Raw genomic sequence first — 21,762 nt, 5'->3', positions numbered from 1 at the left:
CTTGACACCACTGAAGACACTGCTGTGTTTAAGTTTTCTTTTCTAAAACGGCTTTGACACTGGTTGACCAAACTTTTAATCAACATCGTCTTTACATGACCTTAACTATTGTTACAAGTGCATGTGTAACAAACAGTCCTTGGTATCGTTTTTGTCATGGGATTATGATTGCCTCTGAAATTGAAAGAAGCTCTTTCAACACGAAATAAATTCTTTGCTCGATAGTTAGGCAGCTGTTCAACTTTAAGTCATTAATTCCATAAAATTAAACGGTTGATGTAGGAGCATTTCTGGCAGCCACTCTCACTCTAATCCTTGATAATTTTTCACAGTAAAATCTACGAATTTCTTTCGCAAATTAAACATTTTTTTCTAATTCATACAGAAATATACCTTTCAGTCTGAAAAGAAATGAAAAGGATAGATTTTGAAAGAAAATAGGTGATTTCAATGTATCTGATACGTGACGTAACCGTTAATCTCCGTTATTAGATATGTGAAAATTTAGCAATTCGATCAGTAACAGATATTTTAATAAGTCCTTGAAAATAGAATGCAGACACAACACTGCGGCCTGAAATATTTTCTGTCTTTCATATTTTCTGCTCTGGCAGAATTTCTTGCTATGAATGTTTACTTTCTTGATAGTAACAAACTCGCTCCTCCTTTTGTGGTATTCATAATTCAAACTTGATTTGGTTCTCCCATGGATTTTCTCCGGACGAGAGCGAAATATGACACAGGCGACTATCTTGGATTTTGAGAATGTAATATTTCATTGTTTTTTGGCGGAGTGATTGAGCGATCATTTTAAAAAGTTTTATATGTAGGTTGGTCCCTACTGAATAGTTTATTCTGAGTCTAACAGAAAAAAAGAAAGGAGAACAAGATTTTATGATCAAAATTTGTTATCGTTATTTCTAGCACCAGATCGATCTTTCCCAAAATTTCTAGGTAAGTTCTTTTTGGTGCTTTGTGTCCCATTTGGTTTTCGGTTGAATCTGAAAATCTAAGATGGCTTACACGTCGCCATCATGGATTTTGACTGTAAAAATTGCTAACTCTTCAGAATATCTCAAATTTCACATGTAGGCTCCCGTTGTTACATGTACCCTTTTTGATTTCGTTACTATCCAGAAAAACAAAATGGCCGCCAGGTTAAGATAATTAATACTATAACTTAAAGCGAATCTTCAAATTTCATGTAACAAAGAGCAGAAACAATGAAAGGAAGGGAAAAGGGAGAAAAATATTCAACTTCTAAAGACAAAATAAAAATCATTCAACGGTGACTGCCACGATCACTCTAGCATGTTTTGTTTCTTTTTATCATTGAAATAAGTCATGCATTACGTATGCTTTAGGGTTTCACAACATGGAAGGTGAGTGTCGGCTATTCCGACCCCCGAATCACTGCACCATTCTTCTTCTACGTTCAAAAGGACCCTATATCAGTATCTTTGTTAACATGTTGTCCTTGTTTGTCTGAATTTGAGTATAAGTAACGGGTTTGTTCACGCCTTGAATTAGTTTGTTTTCTTAACAACAATGATGATTGTTGTATATAAGCGATATTCCCAGTGGTTTCTTCTGTCATGTTTTCTTGATTGGCTTTCCAGTTCACACGAACAAATGTTTCACTGCGTCACTGTAACATCTATATGTTTACGACACTTACACAGCCGTTTTATTTCAACATTTAACAAAGCTATTCAACTATGTTTGGTGAACACGTGCTTCAATTTATTGTAAAACTTTTAATGAACACTTGCCATTGTATGTATGCTTTCTATTGCATTCTAATAATACTACAAGAGGTCCAAAAGGCCTGTACCCATTAATCTCTTTCACCCAAGATTGCTTCAGACCAAATTCGGTCATAATACAATCATTCCTCCGGGAGAAGTAGAATTTTAAATAATATGCTCCATTTTCCCTCTGGCCCCAGGTCTACAAGGCTCAAGATTTAAACATAACTGATTCCCCTTCACCTAAGAATGCTCAGACCAAATTTAGGCAAAATCCAATCATTTCTACAAGAAGAGTAGGATTTTAAAGTAGGATGTGTTGATTAAGTTATATCTGTACGATATAAATTGGTGCATATGTTCTTTAGTTTCATGTAAAATATGAGATAGCCTGTATAATGCACGTGCAGAATTTTGTCGCAATTTCTGTTTACAAGGTGTTATTTGGTAATGCATGTATGTATTTTCACGATATACGCCCAGAGGGCTGTAAATTTTTTCTATCCACGTGTTGAGAAATACGATTCATTGATATAGTGCTAAAACTGAAACATGTAAACAGTTTGGTACCGCTGAGATTCCCAATGTCTTCATGAATCAAATAGTCGATGGGTCCTTAAACACTGAACATGCTGAGGAACACGACACCAGTCTCTGAAGTATTCTAGAATTTATATATCTCACCAAATCAATGGCAAATCTCCCTGTTCCATAAAATATAAACATTATTTATGTTACAATTGCGAAACATGTTATTTCAACTTAAACTAATCACACTTGTTAGCCCGGGGGTTATTATTGTGGGAGGAAACCAGAGTACTTGGGGAAATCCCACGTGGTCGGCCTTACCTTTTCACGTTCGTTCCTGGAATCGAACCCCGGACGGCTAGGTGAAAGACGAATGCGTGGCGATTACGTTACCACTGCGCCACCCGACCACCCTGCCACTCGACACTTTGTTCCATTGTCCTTCGAGATCATTCATTTTCGGCGGAGTTTTATTTTCGTTGATTTCGTGGTTGTTCTTTATACGCAAATTTATATGTACAGGAACTGTTGCAATTAGTGTAAGTAGATGAACTGAGCTATAGTTATCCACGAAATCGAACGTCCAGGAATTTTTTTTTTTTTTTTTTTTTTTGAAAATCTTCTGAAAGCGAACCCGCTAAAAATATATGGGTTTACCAAACTGGTTTTACGGATTGTCATATTTTCCTCGTATAGATGATTAATATACCTAGTTAATGGAAAATCGTTAAAAATCTTAACATTGATGACGGATTGTCTCATTTAGATTTAAGGTTTAATTTTTACAAATTTTCCTCGTATAATTGAACTATATAGCTAGTTTATGGAAAATCGTTAAAAATCTTTACATATAAAGGTACTATTTATCTATTATTCAAACCTTAAACTCCTCGAGGGAAAAAGTTTATGACTAGCAGCCGGGTAACGACAAACATGTTTTTGTGCTTTTATTTTCTTCATTCCTCCAGTGGTACTTACGTCATTGCGAATACGCAAGGCCATACCAATTAGGTTCCAATGTCATGAAGTTTAATGTATATGCCAAATTACAACAAAAATGCATTATAGTAAGCTCCAGGACCTGTTTGCATGAAAAAAAAAATTAAATCTGTTTATCAGATTGTCTTTTCTTCTAAGCAAATTGCTTACCTCATTACCTCATTAGCTCATTGTACTAAATAAAGATACCAGGGAGTGTAACGTCAAAGTAAAATGGAAATCGGTAACCGGAAGGTTAATTCCGGAATTGATAAAATTTCGGTAACCTAACATACAACACTATGATGAAGCAACCTAATTGATTCCGGAAGATCGTTTCACTAAATAACTGCGTACGATCATTAAGAAATATTTACAAGAGAAACTATTTCCCCGTGACTCTATATCAGGTATTCTAATTCAGTTAACCTGTATTCAGTAAGGTGCCACAATGACAACAGCCTGAGAAACGAAAACGAACTCATCCTTTGCATGCCTTAAAGGTATAATTACTATGCTAATTTCAATGATGAAATTGTTCAAAATCTTTCCAATTTCTAAACAACACGGAATCTTTGAATCTGCACGAAAAACTGCGTAATGTTACAAAGGATGAATGCTTCCGAAATGTCGGTGTCACTCACAAATTTAATTACGCATGATATATTTCCAAAAAGGAACCGTAACTAATTGATCTACCCTTACGGAATGCAACATACTACAATAAAATCGATTTCGAGTCGACATGGCCTTGCAGTGTTAATGGAATCGCATTTTTGCAATATGTGTGTATGGAGCGGGAATTAGAACGACGCCCGCGTTCTGTTATTTGTGTTATTTTGTTATGTTACGAGTTGGTTGCGGTAAATTCTTGGTATTTCTAAAGCGGATGGATTGATATTAAAGGACATTACTGCAAATAGGTAGATGCCTTTTTTGTACATATTTTCTATTACTTTGAAGACAATTTAGAGCTGCAAAAACAATAGTGAGGTTAATTGCAAATAATTCGTATAAATACTTTAGAATACAATAATAATGACGAAGTTGTTGCCCAGGAAACTCAGGCTTGCTCTAAAACGACAACGCTTTCTACCGGATATCCATTTTGCCTTCAAATACAATATCTGCTAAACATTCAGTGTATAGCATTTTTGGACTGATGGACGTGAACGAAGGTGGGTCTGGTGACGCAGTGGTAACGCACTCGTCTTTCACCTTACCGTCTGGGCTTCGGTTACCAGAAAGGACATAAAAAGTCACATGTCCGGCAAAGTTGGTTTCCCATATGGACTCTGGTTTTCTCCCACAGTAAGGCCCACAAAAGTTAATATCTTTATATAAATGAAGGTTAAACTTACCCCGATGTTATTTACTCATGATTCGGCTGGCCCAAGAATGTAGGTATTTTCATTACCTACATTGGCTGTAAATTCACGATGATTGGTTACATTCCTAAGCCTTATATGAAGGCAGTTTAAATGTGAAGAAACATGCAAACCATCTAGATGTTATACTACATGATGTATTTGTGCCTACAAACATAGATTTTATCGTTTCCTCTTGGAACTAGTATATTGTTGTTATTCGCGTAGTCAATGACGCCATGTGGCGCCACCTACTTCCGGTATGATTCGGATTTTCAATCGAACTCGCACTGTTGCTTATCAAATGTAAATACAACAATTGTTATTTATTTTACATCGAAGCATATTTAGGGGTGACTGAATATTTCTCTTGGTGCCAAATCATGGACGATAAATATCCCGATGTAATTTCACTTCGATCAAAACGTGACTACCAGCAAAATGCAAACAGTTTCTGACAAAACATGGACGTAGTTTTTATATACCTGGTTCATGGGGAAACGACAGGATATCTTTTATATCTATTTTTAGCGACCAGTTTTTCTTGACAACATCCTGAAATCATTATATGTTATATGGTTGCGTTTTCATGACTATTTCTAAGAAAATATAATCTGGTAACACCTCCTTTCCCTACAAATATTCATACACAATAACACAGCCACGAGCTATGTAATTATAACTGTATAATTATACAACGTAGAGATTTTATTTTTTGTGTTCATTCTTAAAAATCAATGGTAACTGGTAAAGAAGACAATTATAGTTCAATTAATAGTGAATAAGAGAGTATGATTATCAACAGGATGTAGGGTTTAATGTATCAGGTTTAGGACCAATACCTTGTCGTGTACATTGTTGGTATTTCTAGTCGATGGCATTCAGGATGTTCATAAATCAGGTAATTTTTTTATCCATGTGCAGGATTGAGAGGTTATTATTTTATTTATTTTTTTATTATTTATTTATTTATTTATTTTATCAATTTTCAAAGCTTGGTTTGGTAAGAGTTAATCAGTGGTTGATCAAAAATCCAAATTGTTGCTGCTTTAAAAAACACTTTCAAAGCAGAATTGAAACTCAAAAATATCAATTGTACAATCAAAAACTGTGACATGATAAAAAAAAATCTTCAAAATTTTGCTTATATTTGAAAATGTTCGCCTCACCATTTGACTTTTCTAACCAAGCTTTGAGCACTTGGGGCCAGATCTTGTATTTTACGTCCTTCGTAGCATTCCGTGTAGTTGTTGATTATTTATTTCACTTTTTGCTAATCTGCACCTCGTGCCACGAGATTTTGTTTCGTCATATACTCTGAACCTAATTGTGTAAGTCCAGCTTCGAACGATCATCTTGTGGAGTTAACGAAACGGGTTTCTACTATGACTGCATACTTATCAAATCCTTCCTAATGCTGAAAATTATTCTTATTTGCAAGTATTTTGTGTAAATAATTCTCGTAAATTTCTTTTCTTTCTTTCTTTCTTTCTTTCTTTCTTTCTTTCACTTTCCCCCTTTCTTTGTTTTCGTGTGTTTTAATATTTTCTGCAATTTTCACCATGACAACATAACCATTCGTCGAACTCAAGAAAATGCTTATTTCTAAACTCAAAATGTAGAACTAAAGCCTGTGAAATACTTTTAGATGGATTACGTAAGCGCTCATCTCTTTAAACCTCGCAACTAGTAACTAAAGACAAACCGAGTCGAATGATAATGCTAAAATCTTAATCGATGTTATCTTATTGTCACTATGGCCTTTCAATGATAACGGAATAATAAACTTAACAATAATCACAAATATCTCTATTGCACAGCTGCAAAGTTTCTTTTCATCATTGGAAACAAGCACCAACTGTCTCCGAGTACAGACTACGTATGCTAGTATGTTTTCTACTCGGGATCCGTTCCAAGTCTTCAGGCATTGTAAAGATGGATGTGTGTTGTATAATTGTACTTAATTTAGATAAAGATGTACCGGCATCAACCGATGTGAGATAAACCTTATTCAGTGGTTATTTATATTCCTCCCACGATATTTCGGTATCTACAACGATGAGCTGCAATGTTTGACAGGAAAACATATGGAATAGAAACAGCCTTTGTAGAAGTCGGTTACTATACATTCAAAGACTGCATCGAAGTTGGATCATGTAAATGTCACGTGAATGTGTTTTGCAGCTGATTTATAGAGTTACAGTGTCTGATGTCGCTACCAGATGACTGTCTAACTAACTAAAATTTGACAATTTAACGATGTTTGATGAAGTTTTTCGCCAATAATATATTGTGAATCATTTATCAAATAAAGGAAAATTTATATTTATCTGTCGATTCAGACCTGCGAGATATCTCCACAATGATTTATTGACTTTCATATGTCTCCCGATATCCGGTCATTTCATCAAGCCGATGATGTTGGTCACTTTGATTATAAAATACTCATATTTAGAGATGAATCCTGTGATATACCTTTATTTTAACAAGCAACTACGAATCAAGAATTAGATTATCATTATTACTTCCGTCCCGTCCGGAATCTTGAAGAGGTTTGATCAAACTTTAGAAAAAGATCAACTATGACAATAACCCGGATGAGTTTATGTTTCAAGATTTCAGAGTCAAAGTAAATGTTATTTGGTTGAAGGTTTTCTGTCACCTTGACTCATCCTATTTCTAGGCGTTGTCTCACTGACGAACGCCTGTATTCTAGCGATGTGGGTCAAGGTCAAGGCCACCGTTACTATTTATAGAATGTCATAAATCAGTTCAGTATCATCAATGTAGGGACTTCATTTCTAATAATATACACGAAAACAGAAGTGTTAAATTCAGAAATTTTCTAGTGGACTGTTTTTACCTAAAAATTTAAAAAAATATTTCTTGTCGTGCCTACAGAAAATAAGCTGAAAATTACCAATCAAAATAATTCCTCGGTTCTCTCTTTGGCAGTGTTACTATTTAATCTTATTTTCATAACGGTAGATGTAGTCTCAGATCTAATTTAATGTTAAGTTAATGTAGCTAGCTGAAGAATGAAACTGAATTCGTAACAAAACCGAATTCAAACTTAAAATAGTTGAAACTAGGGCAAATATGAAGATTGATATCATGTCATACCAATGACAGAAGTAACAGGAGAATTTAGCTTTACGTTCCAGAAGGGTAAGCGTCTTGTCAATCTGAACAAGGTTGACAACAAAATGCATCATACCGATCATCAAGCACATTAATCTCCGTAACATACTAAAAAGTAGGCCATTTCCCAAGGTCACGGAAGCAAAAATGTCACTTATCTTTAATTTTAGTGAACCTGTATCTCACAAAAGCCAGTGATGAATGCTCAGCTGCCAGTTCTTACGTGTTATATAATTGAATTTCGAATCAGAAACAGCGTTATTAATACGTAAAAATCTTAAATGCATAATGTCAAAACTGAAATAACCACGGTTATCATACAGCTAGGTGGAAAGTTGTAACTTCCGATTAAAAACAAACCAATGCATTGAATGTAGTTTAAATCAAAACTGTACGATTTGAGGTTTGTTACACTGAAACTTTGTCTAAAATTTCAATTTCAGAATATTTTTGTTGTCATAGCAACAAAAGGATTGGACAACAGTCAAAGATTATATAAGTCCTCTCCTATAACTGTAACATACTCTGTTATACAAACATAGACTTATTATAAAACTTTATAAATACCAAGCAACCCCAATGGATTCAAACTTCAATATTTTTCTTTTTGTGTGTGTTTTTTTTATTATACTTAGATGCGGTGTGACTGAATAAGACTGAGAATAAGAACGTTAAAAATTACTTGCTTCAATGAATAAATATCTGATGGAACATGATTTCCTCACCTTAACAGATATAGCTAAAACCTCAATAAACGTCGCTCGGGTGGCACAGTGATAACGCATTCGTCTTTCACCTAGCCGTCCGGAGTTTGATTCCCGGAACGGACGTGAAAAGGTGAAAGGTCACCTGCTCGACCTCGGGTACTCCGTTACTTCCATATCAAGACCCCTCACGCTCTTACTTTCGGGTCAACAAAAATGATTAGTATGTTGTTGTAAAATAAATAAAGTTTAAATTTATGTATTTAAATATATGTTTTTTATCATTCGCAAGAGCACTTTATCGACAAAGGACTATATAGATATCCGTTTTCAATGTTAATGTTTGCTTGTTTTTTGTGTTTTTTATGTGAACAAAATAGGCATCGGCTTCTCTTTATCAAAACTGTTAAAGAAGTGATGATGATAAACGTTTTTGCAAGATGTTGACGGTATTGCATAATACAATTTTGACAGGAACTTGCCAAGGAAGTTTTAGATAATGAAAACATGGATTTGGTTGCACATTAAAAAACCGTCGAGAACTCTGTCAATCACAAACGGAAGTTATCAAATCTGTTTTATTGTCATGTAAAATATATCTTCTGGCATCATCAAACTGCAAAGTACAAAAATAATGTTGATTTCCTAAACAAGCCGACCAATAAATCATTGCTTAATTGACAAGATATACGTTCCTCGTTTTTATGCGATATCGGATGCGCTAGATAACTTAAAGGTTATTTGTGGAGGGCCTGACTGAAGAATTTGATGCGGACTAAAAAATATATCATTTGGCATATATCGTTATTTTTAGTTTATAGATCAAAACACATCAAAGGACATAGTATATCGAGGTACATTTTCCTATTTTTCGTTTTATGACAAAATTACGATCGGTACATTTAACACTTCGTGTAGAAACCTCGTAATTTCGTGTCAAATTGACTGACTGAAAGAACACATCGTAGGTCAGTAAATATTGATTAAAATGGAAATGAAGGGGAAAAACAAGTAAACATGATATTGCTGTTTTTAAGACAAATATGGACCCAAGGGATAAAACATCGGTTATTAGATGATAGTTTTAATCATGAAACTTAATCATTCGTAATGAAATGTCACCTGGATCATTTGTATTAATTGACAAAGATGACAGATAAGAACAAATTATGGCGATTCTGAATATAAAGCTTGTGAATCAAAAACATTTACAATGCAACTTTTTTTTATAATTTTTATGGAAATGACAATTTTATCGTTACAAAAATTAATTATATTCTATATATCAGATGCATCTTTATAAGGATGGGACTGTGATGGATTAAATTGAACCTTATAAAGATGTTTGTTCCAATATCACTGGTTAACCGCTGTGATGTGCTCTCTGCTGATACAGCAGCTGAAATAAAACACGTCATTTGCCTCCCATTACTACAGCGGTATACACAATATCAACACTCTCTGAATTATCCATGAATTAGCTTTTGCTACGTCACTCGTCTCTGTTAATGGTCATATCTTCACATTTATTACATATTAATTTCGAGCAAACCATAACAGAATAGGAAGAAAGAATATATGTTTTAGACCAGCAATGCTGACGACAATGACAACGACGAAGAAAAATAAAAACGCCGGAAGGCAGTAGTTTATCTACAATTCTGTCGTTTCTGCATTAAAACAAAAATGTTGATTAAATAAAACTCACATAGCAAGCTTTCCATCACTTAAATGGTTATTTTTTGCGAAATGAATATCACTAGTTCACTTTCACGTTAAATTGAAAGTAGAGTTTATAAATAGCATTTTTATCTTCTACAGGAGAATATGACAGAGAAGTTTCAACTGGGGCGATGATCTACTTAATTGTTATAACGAGACATGCTTTCAGGTACAAAAGGTAAGACATCTAACCATCACACCTAGAAAGAACTTTTCTCTGGTAAATTCTCATTGGCGGGCAGAATCCTTGGTTCTTCCGGTCGTATTGGAGATCTTGGGAAAAAAAGCCGCGACTGTAAAGGATAACGATATGTTTGTAAACCCTGATATACACATAATTCGTTTGACCGAAAATGTATCTATACTTTTTTTATCATTCTAGTTTCTTCACATGACTTTCTTTTATCATACATATTTTAAAACCACAAGGGATGATGACAGCAAACTCAGGAACCAGTAGAACGAGAAAGGCTTGTCACAGAAAATATCTCTCACAAACGTATTGCGTAGTTTCTTGCAAAAGCGACAAAAAGTGATTAAAGGTTTTCTCCAACGAATGCAACAATATAGAAATTCCCAATTTCTGATATATTAGAAATAGAAGCTGTGAACATTGAAGCCTCCAATGAGATTCCCAGAGAAGTGGACTCATAACCCATACATTTCAAGTTACGTATTTGAATAGTGATTGACAGACATTAATTAGGTTTTAGATGCCACTAACTCTAGCAAAACAGTGCACTTATAGGGTTTATTGCGTTGAGACAAAAATATACATTGTTGTTCATTCCAAAAGTAGCAATAATTGACGACAAAAGCATTGTTGTACTAGGTGTTTAATTACGATCCTTACCAGATCTTTAGAGATAAGAAGCAATATTCTAGAAGTGTGTTCGATACCAGATAATCCCAGTTTTATCTTTATTCAGATACAGATGGTTCTTGTGTAATCCTTTGTATAGTACATCTTATAAGATTTTCATGACGTGCTTAAACATCGTTTAATAACAATACAATTCTGATTAGTTCCGACGCCTTAAAAGGCAACCAACCTCATCCCACAAAAGAAATCTCTTTTCTCCAGATCATGCATTGTAACGAAGAAAACGAAAGAAAATCTGTATTTATGATAGCTTTTCAAATTACAAGAAATTTATCTAAGAAGTAATGTTTCTTGAAAGGGAATATTTAATGTTTGGTACTGTTAAAGAAAAAAGCCTTTATATCAAATCTCGTTACCCCGAAAACAGTTTAAGCAAAGTAAATGGTTCCTTTTCCTCGTCCCTTGAAAGAGAACAAGGAGAATAACACCATCTGTTCCGTTAATGGTAAGCATGTTCTGCTTCAGCGTCAACATCGGAAATCTTGGATTGTTTTCAATTTTATTTTAAAATCACCATTCTTTATGTTATACAATAATATATACTGCTAAAAATAAGGGAAGATTTCAATCATACAATGGGGAATTTGACTGATTGGTTTTCCCAACAGTGTGAACTCACAGAATCTACACCATAGAACAAATAATCAAATGTGTCAGAAGTGATTAATTGTGTGGGGATGTTAGAAGATGATATGTAAACAAGCAGACAACATACCAGAAGGAAACGACGGGTCCGGAAAATGCTAATAATCTTATATATGATGTAATAAGACCCTGTTTTTGATCCGGTTCTAAGATTTACTTCTTGGTTATCTCCCATTATTTATTCACCAGAGGTCGCTCCGTTGACAGGTTCATGTCTCTATCAATGGCGCGCCGCCTGAATTTGTTTGATAATCAGAGCTTGTCAGAGAGAGGCTCTTGTATTATTCATAGTTTCAAATATTAATCCATCAAGCAAAATGACATCATCAATCGAAATTAATTTTCGGGTTTGTGTATATAATGGTATAAATCATTGTCTGGGGACGGTTTGTATACATAATAACATATATCATTGGCTGGGGACGGTTTGTGTACATAATAACATATATCATTGGCTGGGGACGGTTTGTGTACATAATAACATATATCATTGTCTGGGGACGATTTGTGTACATAATAACAGATATTATTGCCTGGGGACGATTTGTGTACATAATAACAGATATCATTGTCTGGGAACGGTTTGTGTACATAATAACATATATCATTGTCTGGGGACGGTTTGTGTACATAAGAACATATATCATTGTCTGGGGACGGTTTGTGTACATAATAACATATATCATTGTCTGGGGACGATTTGTGTACATAATAACGTATATCATTGTCTGGGAACGGTTTGTGTACATAATAACATATATCATTGTCTGGGAACGGTTTGTGTACATAATAACATATATCATTGTCTGGGGACGGTTTGTGTACATAAGAACATATATCATTGTCTGGGGACGGTTTGTGTACATAATAACATATATCATTGTCTGGGGACGATTTGTGTACATAATAACATATATCATTGTCTGGGGACGGTTTGTGTACATAACAACACATATAGGATATGTGATCTAGCTACCCTGTGTGCAATGACACATTTTTTAAAAGAAAAAATGCCTTTTTTATACTCAAGAAATTTAACTGAAAATGAAAAAATGGGAAATCAACCTTGCTGAAAAAGCACTACACTGACATTTTCTCAAATCTGTTGTTAAATTCATGTACGTTGAAGAGCGCAAAAATAAGTTATCGAAGATTCCCAAAGTGTCACGATCGTTCTCGTGTTGAATTATTTAAAGTAAAACTAATCAAACTGATGGATGTATGTGTTACTACCAATAAATCCTACTCACCTTACCAGAGATGTTATGCTGATTTTACTTCACTAACGCATGCAGCAAAATAAGTGAATGCAATATTGTCGAACCAATTATATGCTTCGTCCCGTGGGAGTCTCGGCTTCTCCGCGTCTTCAAAAGTCCATTGCGATTGTAGAAGGTTATTGACGGCATTGTAATCATCTACTTACCTATGATGTCTGGTCCGTGTCGCCAGCAACATGATTTATGTTAGAACAAAACGGATGGTAAAAAGAAATAACCTTGAATCACCCCCGGGAACATCTGGCGAAAGATCGCGGACATGATGTGAGGGAAAATAGGGTAAAATAACTGCTTTGGAACATTTAATAAATTGTCAGATGCATTTCAGCAATATTTGATGTTTGTTTAATACATTTCTTAAATATTCTTTGCACAATCCTGATTTCTATTTTTCCTACGTTTTGAAATTTCCGTTTGTTCATGCATCGTTAAGTCTTGTTAATGAAGACGGATTATGGAGTGTGGCGGACGATTATTGATAGTTCAATATTCCTTGATGTTAAAAGATTCACATTGGAAGTGTAAGTCTTGTTCAGGATTTAGGTTTAAGTCTTTGGATATGAAGGAGGAAAAATGATGATAGATAGGGTATCATTCAGGGACATATTTCACAGCAGTGTTTATACAGATTTATAGACAGATGAACTCTCAATTTACAAGCCCCTCCATCACTCTCTGACATTATAAGCATAGCTTTCCTTGTGATCGATCAATGCTTCTAATCAACTTATTCTCCGCATAACTACCAGGAACTCAACGATACTCGCTGTAAGTCAATTATCAATTTTCAGTTGCTGTAAAAGCCTATATTTTCGCGGGGATATATTTTCATAATTTTTCAAAAAAAAAAAAAAAAAAAAAAGATGTTGACTTGATAACTAAAATGATAAATTAAATAAGTTAGTACTAAAACTCAAGTCAATATTTATATGTTTATCATTTTTTGTGGATATATGATATCACCCCACGAAAATGAATGATTTTACAGTACTTGGGTGCTTCTATGGCATTTACTGTGATGAAAGATTTGTTTTACTCTTTTTTTATATAGGAAGAACCAATCACTAAGGACTTGTGTTTCGTTCTCAAATAATTTCATAGTTTTTAGCCCATTGTTAAATTCGCTCTAGAATACTTACTAACATTCACCCACTCTTGATTTGCACTGAAATGGCATACTTGGGATACGACAGAAACTTATGATGCGGGGAATTGTCCCCTGTATATAATATCTCTATTTCCATGTCATATGATTTCGAAAAATACAAGGTTATAGATACGACGGTAAATCTGGTCACTGCCATGACATAATTTGTACATGATGTTACATCCTTATGTCATATCAAGGTTGGCGTAATTGTAATCCATTGCAATGTATCTTTTTGTTTAATCTTCGCTACCTCGTTTCTCACTTTAAGTACACAGTATTTTCTGGATTTGATCTATCTTCACATCGTACTTTCCCCAGTTTTTGCGTGCCGGTTGTATTTACGCTTCGTTTGTAAAATGTAGATAACTATCGTTTATTATCAATCTCAGTTAACCTGCATTCGGTATCACAAAATTGTTAAAATATACACATATTGCATGAAGTAATACTATGAATTTATTAGTTTACCACTACCGCATTTGTTTACATTTTAAGCCGCTGTTTATGTAGCTAAATAATCTTAAATATATATGAAATTCAGGTTTGATCGGAAGTAGGACATGAAATAAATATTTCATTATAAAATGCGTAATACCTTACACGTCAGAATGTTTAAGTTAGTTATTATCTATTGTTATTCACGTGCTCTTAATTGGAACGCTAACATGATGTTTTGCCTGTGAACTATATTTTGTGGCGGAGTAATTGACACAGTGATTTGGGCGAAAGCGTCAAGTTTCAATGTATTTCCGTTGCGGAGGTTTTTTTCATTAGCATAAATCTGAAAGGTATACAAACACGAAATTTTGCATGGATTATCAGGACGAGTTACAGATCTGGAATAAGTAAATATTGACTATAAATATTTCAAATCGGTTCTTGATCCTTTTTAAAATTGCAAAATATAAAGCGCATCATTCCATCCCTGTTCTGATGAAAATAAAAATCAGCCCCCGTATATCAAAGATATAGCTAAGCAGCATTGGTGAAATGATTGCTTGGGTCAAATAAAATGGAATGATTATGATGACAACACTCTGTAAAATTATAGGAAAAGTAGGTTAAAAATGGAAACTGCAAATATATCTGTGGTTTGATTAATTTGTTTTAAGTAGAAGCATTGGAATAAAACTACTAACTACTAACAACCATCTCACCAGTCCTACCCCGGATATCTCTTTAGGGTGCATCCGTCGTGCTGTGTTACAGGGGATGCCATTCTGAAAACAATCAACAACCACGTCACGCATAATTCTTAATAATTCAGTAAAAATCGCTTAAGAGAAATATAAAATATTTGTACCTTGTTGACACCAATCAAATATTTTGGCCTGGGGCCTCTTCATTTATGTCCCGGTTCTTTATTATCAATTCTGATATTGTAGGCATAAATCCTGGTGGACCACCATATGTTGATAAAATCTTGAAAGTCTGCCAATGTTCATTAGAAAACATAAAAATAAGACCCAAGTTTGCCGTTGTTTCCATTCTGATCAAACCAATCAAACCGTTTTGACCGTGATATAGAAACGTGGCATGGCAGCAAAGCGTCCTTGACCTCGCATTGAAATAGTTTCCATAACAACCGTACTCGCAATAAAGCACCATTTATAATTCATGTCACTGGAATGTCACTTAAAATTTCATTACTGAATTGAAGTTATGGATTTTTTCTTAATTTTTAAAAACATTCGATTTAATATTGATATGGAACAGTCGGATCTGATGTTGAAACAAGCCACTTAAGACTGGTTACTTCCTGAAATTCAGGAAAATTGTACAAACCGGAAATAGAAATATCTAAATTAGCTGCACGTCCAGCTTAGAGATAGTTGAGATAAAAAAAATATCAGAGTCATGTGTTAAATCGATTTCAATGAATCTGTTTTACACTCTGTACGATCTAAAAATCATGGTGTTTTTTTTTTGCACTCATGTGCCGAACACCAAGCAAGTTGCGATACTGTGCTGAAGGGTGTAAAAAAAGACTGTAATATGTTTAAGACCAAAATGTCTGTTGAAACATGAAGCACAAATATTCCTACAGTTGTTGTAGTTATGAAATGTTTTGTAACCCTTGTCTGTCAATTATATACTTACTATTTACCGTACAGATCGATCAAAACCAGCATCCAACCCCTCCCTCCACCAGATTTATATGAATTCATAAATCTTCTTGACACTTCTAGTTTTATATAAAATTCAGATTTAAAACCTTTTATTTTCTGACTGATCAATAAATATGATGAAATTAGCAAATTAATGAACAATACTGGGCTGATCGTAACCCCTGGAGTATCGAGAATGTAGTGTAGTGATCGTAACCCCTGGGGTATCGAGGATGTAGTGATCGTAACCCCTGGGGTATCGAGGATGTAGTGATCGTAACCCCTGGTGTATCGAGGATGTAGCGATCGTAACCCTTGGAGTATCGAGGATGTAGTGATCGTAACCCCTGGAGTATCGAGGATGTAGTGATCGTTACCCCTGGAGTATCGAGGATGTAGGGATCGTTACCCCTGGTGTATCGAGGATGTAGTGATCGTTACCCCTGGAGTATCGAGGATGTAGTGATCGTAACCCCTGGAGTATCGAGGATGTAGTGATCGTTACCCCTGGAGTATCGAGGATGTAGTGATCGTAACCCCTGGAGTATCGAGGATGTAGTGATCGTAACCCCTGGAGTATCGAGGATGTAGTGATCGTTACCCCTGGAGTATCGAGGATGTAAAGATCGTAACATCAGGAGTATCGAGATGGGTATTATATGAATTACCAGGTATTTTGACGTCTTCAGTGTTAGGATTTGATAAATTCGATCGCGTCATTAACACAACCTAGATGTTCCCTATAAATAGAATTGTTAGATTAAGCACATTGTGTATGGCCCAATATGTAGGTATGATGGTATTTCTGAATCATGTTTAACTCAAACATCAGGAGACAATCATTGATATATGTGATAATTGTATTTGCTATGTTGAATCATATAAGAATGCTTAATCCTGCCGAAATGATTAGTTTGTTGCATCGCCAATTATTTCGGACTTAGCCATCCTTCAGTTAATGAAACTGTATCATATAGGTCAATTTACTGTGTATAATTCCGAAGGGGCTATAATCACCTGTGTGCCATTTTAAAATCAGCACACAAGATTGAGACCAGACAGTATTCATGAAGCGATCCTAGGCCACAGATCAAATCTATATCTAGTCCTACGTCTCGCAGAAACTAGACGAAAACAATTCAAATGCATAGAAAGACGTGTTTTATTTCTTTTTTAACTTCTCCAGACTTAATGCATTTAAAAGTACATATGTATCTTATGACGGCCACTTTCCCTACATGCTGATTGGTCAAAACACCTCTCAAAGTTCTAGATAGATAATGATCTGACACAGGCAAAATCCGAGCACGCAATGAGAATCTAAAATGACCACATGTGAACAAAATCAAAATCCAAACTGAAATTCAATTAAAACTAGAGGGAAATATGAACAAGAGAAACATCTACACGGAGATTCCTGATCAGTACAAAGAGAATAAGACAAGGTGTTCCGGAACAGTAAGTGTCTTCTGCTTCATCAATGAAACCTGCCATGTAAATCTGGATTAAACTAAGTAATGTCACGTTCTCAAAGGAGAACAAGGTATAAAACAACGGAACCAACAGGCAAATATCAAACACGTCAAGCGTCTCTCGGGTAAAGAAAACAATCTGTGCTAAAGTTTTTTGGCCAATCAGAGACGTTGGTTGTCAAGATATTGAAAAACAGTTAATGACTGGTTTAAAGTGCAAAAGGTTCCTCTTTTTGTCTTAGTGTTAGGAATGGCGATTTTGTTTTCAAAATACCCAATGACCTTTCTCGGCGCAAAACATATAATCAATTTACACAACATGTACGTGAAAAGACCAAAAACAAAACAAAATTATTATCACTAGGTAATGGGGGTTTTCAACAACATTGTAGTTTCATTTACATTATTATTGATGTTGTTGTTGTAATTGCGTTTATTGTTTTTCGTTGTTGCTGTTGTTGTTGTTTTGATATTTTAAAAAAAATTGCAATTACTGCATAATCCATTAGCGGGATGTCGATGAAAAAAAAGAAACACATTAGGAACTGAGGAAATGATAACACGGGGAAAGTATCAACAGCTACCTTAAGGTAAAAATTTGGCGTGAGAAGTGTAGGCTACAGTTAAGCTAACTATAATGTATAGAGCTCATTATCACAATAATTACACGTGTCTGATTATATGTTTTATTCATTAAAAAGTAAGCAGTGTACAACCAATAAAGTCGATAATAAAATCATGCTGGACCATATACTATAGATAAAGACATGGCGCAATCACGAGAGAATTATCTCTATTTTGGTCTCCAGTGTACCAAAAGCGAGCTCTCAATGAAAAATCATCAGTTCTGGTAAGGAGTCCATGATAGCCATATACATCAGCATACCGCAGTGGAAAGTACATCAGAACAGTTACACTTTCTCAAAAACCTGTGTCCCTGAATCATGAAAACGAACATGATTTGCAACTTCAATATCAATACATAAGTCAAATTCAATGTCTTTTGTGCTCTGGAGAATATTGGCAATTTATCATATTTATCTATTAATCTGAAGGTATCAAAGTCTGAATGTGGTGTGGAGAAGAACGTCATAAGTTTGATCCCGAGACTATCCCTGAAGTGACCACAAATATTACTCAACATAATGTTACATTTTTCATATGTTGTGAGACCTTGAGTGAGAAAGAGTTTATCTAATATTATATCAAACGGCGCATTTCCTGAGATCACTTCAACGTACATTATTTTAAAAAAACGATGATGTTTATGAGTATGGTATATTAAGTGACATATCAATAGTGTGTCTACTTTAAGAATGATTTAATATTCGTTGATTTTTTTTCTGATTTCAGATAAAAGTTTATGAAGGATATATGAACCCAATACAATTCTACAGCTGTTGTATTAGTTCTAAGGTATATACTAGTTTGCAACGACGTCCCTGTAAGAAGGAAATTGCAACTGCAGTGTAAGGATTTTTGGATCAGTAGTTTGTGACTTGGGAATTGAATTGTCCGCCAAATGTCAGAGTTTCGAAAACAGTTTCGGATTGTTGCGTTGCCTGACTATAAGCAGAGAGAGATTTGCTTGGTATATGTCTCTGTAGAGGAGTGCTAGAAACCAATATGGAACCGACTTGTAGTACGTACAAAAACCTAACTGCCAATTCATCCAATGGGATTTCTCCGGACAACTACGGTATCCCTGAAGTATTTCAATTTATCCTGCTCGGAATGTACGCCGTAACATGTGTGATAGTTCTATTTGGAAATGGAATGATATGTTATACAAATTTTAAAATCCAAAGCTTTAGAACAGTAACAAACTTTTTCATCGTTAGCCTTGCCATCACAGACATCATCATGACGATTCTGTGTGTACCTTTTTCCATCTTAAGTAATCTATTTTTCCATTACTGGCCATTCTGGAGTTTCTTGTGTCCAATTATGATGTTTATGCAAACAACCAGTGTGTTACTAAGGTCATTTATGCTAATTGCCATGACATGTGACATGTATCACGTGGCCACAAAACCTCTGAAGCCACGCCTCCTAACAAAATGTCGGGCCAGAATTTTAGTGGCGTGTATTTGTGTTATGTCTTGTTTGATATCATTTCCAACGTTCATATACTCACACATTGAATACATGGCTTATGAGCCAGGTTCCCTGGGTCTCTGTGTGGAACAATGGCCGGATGACTTCGTTCGTAGTGTCTATGGAGTTTGCATTATGATGATGCAGTACTTTATGCCTCTTATCATCATTGCGGTCACTTACATCCACATCGGGGTACTCATATGGGTGAAGCGAACACCAGGGGAGGCCATTTCTGCACGCGACGAAAGGCAAGCCTCGTCTAAGAAAAAGGTAAGGCTTCATAAGAGAACCCGAATGATTATTTTTGTCTGAAACACTGATAATTAATGAGGTCATAAGTCATAAGTCATCGACTCAGCTAATAAAATGCATGTACGTGTGAACATTTGGAAATGTCACAGTGATCTAAAGATGTGACCACCTTATCAGTGTTTACACTTCAAGAGCAATTTGTGAGAATTTTGTAAATTTCGCCAATGTAATGATCTCGTTTATGCACAAAAAGGATTTATATCGCTTTAAAGCGTGCGATTGATATCATATAAACTCACCCCATTTTAAGATCGTTCTGCTCTGCCGATGACAAAAATATAACACCAGAGCGTGAAAACATAATTGAAATATACATTATAATTAACGTTATTATTTTGCTACATTATCCTAATTTTTCATAAGTAAAGTTTGCTGCAATAAAACCATTCATATGTAGACATTGAATAAGGGTTATTTACTAATGAAATTTCATACCAATTCAGCCATTCCTGTATTAAGAGGCCAATATTTGGAGGTTCAAACAATTCCTTATTACGTCTGGTTGTCTCCCAATAAGGGTTCTGAACAAAGGAGTAAAATAAATCTCTTGTTAGCAGGTTGTTGTTTACATTTTGTGTATAAATAATTGAAAATATGAAACAAGAAATATATGAAATTCTACCCTTTAAATGTTTCATTTTCATATTTTTGTTCTATTTTCAGACGATCAAAATGATAATTGTTGTCGTGATAGCGTATTTGTTGTCATGGCTACCTCTTCACGTGATCAACATCATTGGAGATCTTGATCGATCTATTTTTGACGCCGACTATGTACATATGATGTGGCTAACTGCTCATTGGTTAGCATTCAGTAACTCTGGTATAAATCCGATAATCTATTTTTGGATGAACTCAAAATTTCGTCACAGTTTGATCGTGTGTATTCACATGAAATGCTGCATTCCAAGAAAGCATTTGAAGAACATGTCTCACAAAGATTCATTTGGTATGGCGTCATACAGAAAGTCCAATGGTGGTAGAAGGGTTTCTACCGGAAATGACACCACAATGAGTATGACATCATATCCCTGTCGCACTCCTTCCCCAATGAAACAATCGAGCCATCGTTTTTTCAATGAGAATGGGGTAAAACAACAAAGTATGAAGTATGACAGAGTGTGAAACTACATAAACGCTAATAATAAACAGACATTCAGATGAGCTATCGAAAACTACTCCGTTGTGTTGGTATGAAAAAGTTAATTCCGTATACGTTAAAGCATTCGGTAGACTCATTGAGTTCAAAAGTAATCTTATGAGGCAGTCTAGTGATCGCTTCCTTGTATTTCTTCCAAGAAGATTGGTGTATTTATGAATAGCTGTATCTATAAATCGCATGAAGGACTAAGATGCGTTGTGACAACATCGAGTTTTACAACTGATCAAATTTTGGTGATCGTCGCTCAAGGTTAAAGGGTCAAATGAAATTTAACCAAATTTATGTGTGGGGTATATATTTTTAGGGTTTCGCTCTCATTTTGTTTATCAATCATTGCATAATAATGATACCAGTAATTAATGTTCTCGCTTTGGTGTCATTATATCATTTCCATTAGTGTGGTAACTTTGAAGACATTAAAAAATAAATGTAATACAGTTTGAGAAAATTCACATTTAAAGA

The 21,762-nt window shown here is 34.9% G+C and overlaps 1 protein-coding gene across 1 annotated transcript; it reads left to right on the top strand.

Moving 5' to 3' along the window:
• The first annotated feature begins 1,375 nt into the window (after positions 1 to 1,375).
• On the top strand, positions 1,376 to 21,263 carry LOC132554567 (RYamide receptor-like). The gene is made up of 4 exons (XM_060218892.1): positions 1,376 to 1,382; positions 10,288 to 10,366; positions 19,334 to 20,096; positions 20,802 to 21,263. Exons 1-4 carry the CDS (start codon positions 1,376 to 1,378, stop codon positions 21,261 to 21,263), a joined length of 1,311 nt encoding a protein of 436 aa, XP_060074875.1.
• The last annotated feature ends 499 nt before the right edge of the window (positions 21,264 to 21,762 follow it).

Source organism: Ylistrum balloti, unplaced genomic scaffold, assembly GCF_031769215.1.
Source record: "Ylistrum balloti isolate Yb309-2 unplaced genomic scaffold, AGI_CSIRO_Ybal_v1 Utg370416, whole genome shotgun sequence".
NCBI lineage: Eukaryota > Metazoa > Mollusca > Bivalvia > Pectinida > Pectinidae > Ylistrum > Ylistrum balloti.
The sequence above is the reverse complement of the archived record's forward strand: the minus strand, read 5'-3'. Positions and strand labels throughout refer to the sequence as shown.